Source organism: Limulus polyphemus, unplaced genomic scaffold, assembly GCF_000517525.1.
Source record: "Limulus polyphemus unplaced genomic scaffold, Limulus_polyphemus-2.1.2 Scaffold5237, whole genome shotgun sequence".
NCBI lineage: Eukaryota > Metazoa > Arthropoda > Merostomata > Xiphosura > Limulidae > Limulus > Limulus polyphemus.
In genome coordinates, this window is record NW_013670847.1 from 8,960 (window position 1) to 16,176 (window position 7,217).

Genomic DNA, 7,217 nt, shown 5'->3' on the forward strand with positions numbered 1-7,217 from the left:
AATTTTGCCGATTTCTCTTCTTTTACTTTAGTTTTTATATCTCAACTTTGCCGATTTCTCTTCTTTTACTTTAGTTTTTATATCTCAACTTGGTCGGTTTCTCTTCTTTTACTTTAGTTTTTATATCTCAATTTTGCCGATTTCTCTTCTTTTACTTTAGTTTTATATCTCATCTTTGTCGATTTCTCTTCCTTTATATCTTTGGCATACTGATTTTATTTTTGGACAAAAAATTTCTATTTAGACAGTTATTTCGTTCCCCTCGAGAATTCATGAACGAAGCCCAACTATGAAAAAAAATTGTTTTTTGAACCAAATGTTTTAATATTTTATATTTAATTTAGAATGTGTTATTTTTATAAACTGTTATGCATTATCTTTTATCCACGCATTATAGAACTTTCAAGTAAAATTATGCTGTTAAAACTGTTGGAAAGAATGTAATTATAACTGGTTTGCAATTAAAATGAATGTGAAAATATAACATAAACAGTCATTTCCTAAGGATTTACGAATATTGTTTTTCAGCTAAACAGTTATAAAACAAATACTAGATTATTGATGAATTTTATAAGGAAAACAAACTATACATGTATATTATATTTTTTTTTCAGGTCTTGAAGTAATCGTTTCAAGGCTCGTTAACCGGAAGACTTAACAACTACACAGAATAATAAGAGAAAAAAGAATAAATTGTTTTTGTATCTATCAGCATTACTGCCGGGACGTTTCAACAGATATTTTCATGAAACTAAGTTACAATAGTTGGTATTGTTTTTAACCAACAATGGCCACGTCACTGTGTAATAGTTCCGGTTCACCTACAGATGGGAGGCCCGTCTCTCAAGAGGGTAGTCATGAAGTAAGAAAGCACTCGTCAGGGGAATCCACAATGGAGCCGGATGCGCCAAAAAAACAAAATTTGGCCTTTTCAATTGCAAAAATCATGGAATCGGAACCCGAAAGATGTAAACCTGTTAAGCCTAACGTATCGTTAGAAACCGTGTTTGAGGATTTCAAGAAACGCTTTAATAATCCAGTGATTTCTCATGGTTCTACGTGTAACCCCGCAGGTCCTCTGATGAGTGCAGGATATCCTACTGGAACAAGTAACTTAGCTCCTTACTCATTTTTTATGAGTCCTTTTGGACCACGACTTACTGATGTGCGATATAATCAAGACGTGCTAGAACCATACTCTGGCGTCACAACGGACTCAACCTATGACAGTAGTTTTAAAAAAGTTGCGGCTTCCATTGGGTTAAGAGATGTCCCTTATTTGTCGCCTCCTGGTATTGATACTAATCCTCGGTTTCCTCACATGAGAGCTCAAGACTTACTCCGACATTACGGAGTCCTATACTCTCTCTACCCTCCCCAGTCAGTTGCACACATCATGAATATGCGTAATTATGGACTTAGGCCCGAACAAGAACGAGCTTTATCTCTGTGGAGGAATTCGTCTCAACCAAGTTACCCACATTTAGCACAGGACGATGCGTTTTTTAAAATTATACGACCACAGCCTATGATCCCACCCTCAGGTCGTAGCATAGCTGCTTGTCCGTCACAAAGCCAAGAAAAGCGAGACCTTCTGAAGCAGCAACAGTCAACGTTTCTAACTAGTTCAGACGATATCGTACCGATAGTGTCTTCTATCAATGGTCCAAGAAATTCTGAAAGCACTATATCGACTCCTAATAGTAGTGGTCTTCAGCTGACGGGAACCTTGCGAGGCAGAAGAAGTATAAACAAACAAAAAACATTCACGTGTACAGAATGTGGAAAAATTTTTAATGCCCACTATAACCTGACTCGTCATATGCCTGTACATACAGGAGTCCGACCTTTCGTGTGTAAGGTTTGTGGGAAAGGATTCCGTCAAGCTAGCACTTTGTGTCGCCACAAAATTATTCATACAGACGAGAAGCCGCATAAGTGTCACACTTGTGGAAAATCCTTCAATCGGAGCTCCACCCTCAACACGCACATTAGGATCCATGCTGGTTATAAACCATATATCTGCGAGTTCTGTGGCAAAGGTTTTCACCAGAAGGGTAACTACAAAAACCACAAGTTAACGCACAGTGGCGAGAAAGCCTACAAGTGTTCCGTGTGTAACAAGGCATTCCACCAGGTCTACAACCTTACCTTTCACATGCACACACATAATGACAAGAAACCTTACACATGCAAGGTCTGTGGCAAGGGCTTTTGCCGAAATTTCGATTTGAAGAAACACATGCGAAAATTGCACGAAAATATTCACTTAACAACAGCCGCTAGTAATGGGTCGAACATAATTAATTCCAACTCCAGTAGCGCCACCACCGTAAACGTTAATCTTGTTAATCCTTTTTTTGTCACACCGAGTAATAATAGTTATATAGAGCAGTTACCAGGAATTATCTAACGTACAAAAAATATTTGGGAAAATAATTAGTTAGAGTTCAATAGTCTAATAACTGTGACTTTAACTTACTTAAATTTATTTAATAATCATAATTTATTATGCATGCATTCGATTAGTTGAATAAGGTAACTGATCCACTAAATGTTGTGAATTATTGACGAAATGACAAATTAAATATAAACTAATTTATAATTAACAGAACTTTGTAGTTCTCAGTTTGACGTTAGGTGGCGATAAAACAAAAAGTTTTATTATTAAAGCTGTGTTCTAAAATGGTAGTTGTGTACATGTTACGTAGTCTTATCTTAAAGGGTTATATTTGATCTTATGTTAAGTGTCATTCTATGGGCGCTAATTGAATAATAAATTATTATGATATCACATGTTTATTTTTAAATATTTCATCAAGAAAATTGTTTCTTACTGCATTTTAAGGGTCAGTATCGAAAAAATAATAATAATTTAAATTTTATTCGTAATTAATTCCAAAACATATTGTTCAAGGTCTAATATCGAATATTGAAATAAAATATGCTTTCATTGGTACACTGATTGTTTTTTTCTTTTTAATTGGATTAGCAAACACTTAATAATTAAAAATGCAATCAGAATGATTTTGTTATTATTTATAGGTTGTTATGGAGATATATCATAAAACTTCGGCAAATCAATTTTTATCTTAATAAATTTTGTTTAATGTTGGAAGAATATTTTACCATTAATGTACAGGTATCATTATTTACCGTTTCAGAATTTAAAATTATGAATGATCTAAAAATAAAAATAATTAATCCGCATGTTTTCAAAAGAAAAAAATCTTTTTGTCCGTATTCTCTAACTTGAATTTGACGATAACGTATCTAACAACAGCGGTTACAACATTCCAATTTAATTTTATTGTTGTCTCCCTGTGTATCATGGGTAAGTCTCCAGACTTACAACACTAAAATCCGAGGTTCGATTCTCCGCAGTTGAGAGATCGCAGATAAATCATTGTGTAGCTTTGCGCTAAAGAACCACCAATAGCATAACTTTGTTGTAGCTGTATATTATCATAGTTTTTAATTAAAATTAGTATATTAATATATTTCTATTTTAACGAAACTAATAAGCACGTCACTCCATTCAAAGGAAGATAATGTTACTACCCCTGATGAAATTGGATGATTATCCCTACCCGTCATAGAATTGGATGTATTATCCATATGAGTGATGAAACCGAATTCTCTATTTATATTTCTTTAAAAGGTGTGCTAAATTATTGCTGTGTTGATAAATCTTTGTCAATCTTAGTTGTTTTGGATTAAGGAAATATAGCGTGTGTACCTATATTTTTCATGTATATTAAAAGTTTTCATTTTGATTAAATGTTGTATTATGGGCATAAATTGTGTCTAGAGACATCTACAATAGTTTCAGAAGAAGAAAATCTGAAATATGTTCATTCCATTACTCCCGGAGACGTGAAACTTGTTTTAATGAAAGATTACACAAAAAGAGTGTTCTAAATATAAATGCTACTTATTGATGTAATACTTTCGTCATCATTTTTAAATTTGTTTGAATTTTATTTTTTCAGGGGGCATAATCAGAATAAAATGTAACAGTTTCAAAAGAAGCTGGTAGCAGGAAGAGTGCATATCAGTTTTCTAGCATTTAATGCTAACTGATAAAGAGTATTGTTTCATTTGTACAGAAGATTCTGTACTTGCCATTGTACTTTATGAATGCGTGAGACCAGTCGCCATTAGTCTTACTGAAAAAAAAATTAAATGATGTATCATATAATGTGCATTAATTTAAATTCAAACTCTCCATATTTTCATTATTTGCTATACTTTTTTTCTATACTCGATCTCAGACAACCATTTTAAAGAAAACAATGTAATACAAAATATGAATAATGGGAGAAGAAGCAATATTTAGGTATTTTGTCATTTCTGTATTCTCGCATATTATGACGTAATAGACAAGTCTATTCGAAGTATACATATTTTTCTTGGTATATTTTTTTCGTAGAAACCCAAAACATAATGAATTAACTGTTAACTTCAGAATAAGGAAATAAAATTAATATATATGAGAATACAATTAATAAAATTCTAAACAAATCTTAATTAATTTTTCTTTTCATTTTGAGAAAGATGTTTTATGTATTTACTAATTTCAAAAAGCTGAGTGAAAAATTTATTCTTTGGGTTACTGGTTTAATGATTTCTTATACGTTACGATAAACCATTTTGCTGGTAAGATCAATCTATTTAAGCTGTAAAAATCGTTAGTTTTGGAAACATTGAATTTTTTTAGTTCGAAGTAAGATATGTTTATAAAATCAGCTTATGATCAAGTGAAGCTACCTATATACATCAGAACTAAACACACACGCACATATATATATATATACTCAGTAATGAACACAGCTAATTAAATAAAATGTTCAAACCATATTATATATAACGATTAGAATGCATTCTTTTGCAAGTAAAGTTCCCACGTTAGAGCAAATTATGAAATTAAAAAAAAACTAACTAACTAAAAATATGAGTCTTCAGACACATTACGTGAAGAGAATTAAAATTAAGTAAAACTCTGGAACATTTTTTTTTTACCTAAACGCTAATTAGTTTACTATTTACAATATTTTGGCTCCAGTAATGGGCTTAAAATATCGTTAATAATAATTTTGGAAATATCTTCCAAACTACAATTTGAAAATGCAGGATTCGATTCCTCGTGGTGGACAGAGTACAGGAAGACCATTGTATAGCTTTGCGCCAAAACAAAAATATAAATAACAACAGATTTTCAAACAATATATTTTTGAGCGTCACCTGGTGTAATCAAACCATCAATTAATGCGTTGAATTTTTATGCAGCCTTCAAATATTTTTATTTACTTCTTTCTGCTGCCGAGTCTCCGTTAAGAATTTTTTTAAAATTTTAATATGTGGGTCTATAAGTATGTTTTATTTGCTTGAACAACTAAATTTTCCGGACAACATAACCTCTGACTTAAGGTAACCTAAAATCACAAAATAGTGGCCTAGTATATTGGTGCCGAAACGACTACTCGTATGTTCTGAGTCTGTAAGGTGTTTTCGAACTCAAATAAGCAATGAAAATTCAAATAATAATAATAAAACAGACAAATATTTTAATAACTTTCCATTTCTATTAAAGAAATACCAAATGTTGGTCTTAACTTTTTGTTTGTTTTACTTTTTACTTATATGTGATTTTTTAAAATTATATGTGAAAATAATTAACTAAGAAAAAAAAAATCAAATTTCGTTCAACTTGCTAGTAGATACTTAGAAAATTCAAATAAATCATGTTAACGCCATCTTTGATTAGAGCCGAAATATGCAGCTTTTCTAACATTTTTATATTCAATCAATATTGAATTATATGTTGACAAACAATACTTTATAAGCACAATTATAAGCTGTTTGTCAATTTACTATTATATTAGCATAATGTGCTTCCATGCTCAAGTAATCAATCAGTACACACAAACTCTGCATTAACGGCTTCTCGTCTTTAAGACCTGGTGATTATTTTTAGCAGTTGAAATTCTATGGAATTAAAATATCAATAACGGAAAATGTTTTCAAATATAGAAGAAGGATATCGTATTACGAGTTAGCCACATTTCTTAATTTACTTATAGGAGTAAACTAATAGACACGGCTATCAACAGTAAATAAACGTCAAGAATACAATCCTGAAACTCCAAGTAATACTTAAAATATCGTATAAATGTCCCTGTTTTCATGTTTATTGAGTTTACAACCTGTTCTGTTAAAGAACAAATATCGTCTGCCAACTGTAATTTAATTCACCTAGCACGGTAAATTCACTCTCTTTTTCTAACGTGCAACTTGCTTTAAAGGAATCTTTATCTGTTTGTATTATTATTCAATTTTTTACTTTGAAGAAGTAAATTGGTAGTTATTTGATTAGCATGTTTTAAGGTTTCTGTAATACGACTCTATAACGCACACTATAAAATTAAAACTGAATTAGTTTTTATATCAAACTCACATTTATTTTGTCCCAAAAGGTGGCGTGTTTTTGTTGATATATGTGAAGAGTTGCTGGAATTTTGTAGTTGTAATTTTACATTCAGTTTAATATAAGTATGAGTATATACGCACATTCTAAGTTGTTTGATTGTATTTAACATGTAATTATTTTGATTTATCAAAATATGAAATGTGTGAAACTTTAGCGCACCAAGAAAACGTATGATACGCCATCTATAAGTTAAGATATAAGACTACGCCAATATCAGTAATAAACAGTGTTAGTGTGAGTGGTGTGTTCATTGTCTTTTCTTATTTCTAAATACCGTATTACATGCTAAAGTACCATCACAAGTTAACTTTACTTCTTCAAGTTTGAAAATTAAATGAACTACTAAAAGAAAGAAGTTTGCTTGGTACTTGTTCTGTCATATACATGTATTAGGTCGTCAAGAAATTAATGTTGCTTTTTGGAACACTTTCATTAACCACCCCACAAAAAAACGCACATCACGTATAATAGTTAAACGAACCGCCTAAACGTCACGTTAGTGTAGCCTATAAATGTGTAAAGTTTAGTATACTCTAATCCTTTATAATGATGGTACACGACGAGACAGGCATTCGGCACGTAATTCTGTTTGAATACAAGAAGGGAAACAACGCCTCTGTAGCCACAAAGAATATCAAAGAAGTTGATGGAAATGTTTTAAACGTTCCTAAGTGTTAACGATGGTTCAGCAAATTTCGTTTAGGTGACTTTAGACCTTAAAAACTGT

General features: G+C 31.5%; 1 protein-coding gene across 1 annotated transcript in view; it reads left to right on the top strand.

The window, feature by feature from the left end:
* Positions 1–4,905, top strand: part of LOC106472307 (zinc finger protein Gfi-1b-like) — a 7,111-nt gene extending 2,206 nt beyond the window's left edge. The window contains exon 2 of the mRNA XM_022400916.1: positions 615–4,905. Coding sequence (XP_022256624.1) covers positions 788–2,413 — 1,626 coding nt within the window. The 5' untranslated portion in view covers positions 615–787 and the 3' untranslated portion in view covers positions 2,414–4,905. The remainder of the gene's footprint in view (positions 1–614) is intronic.
* Positions 4,906–7,217: the final 2,312 nt, after the last annotated feature.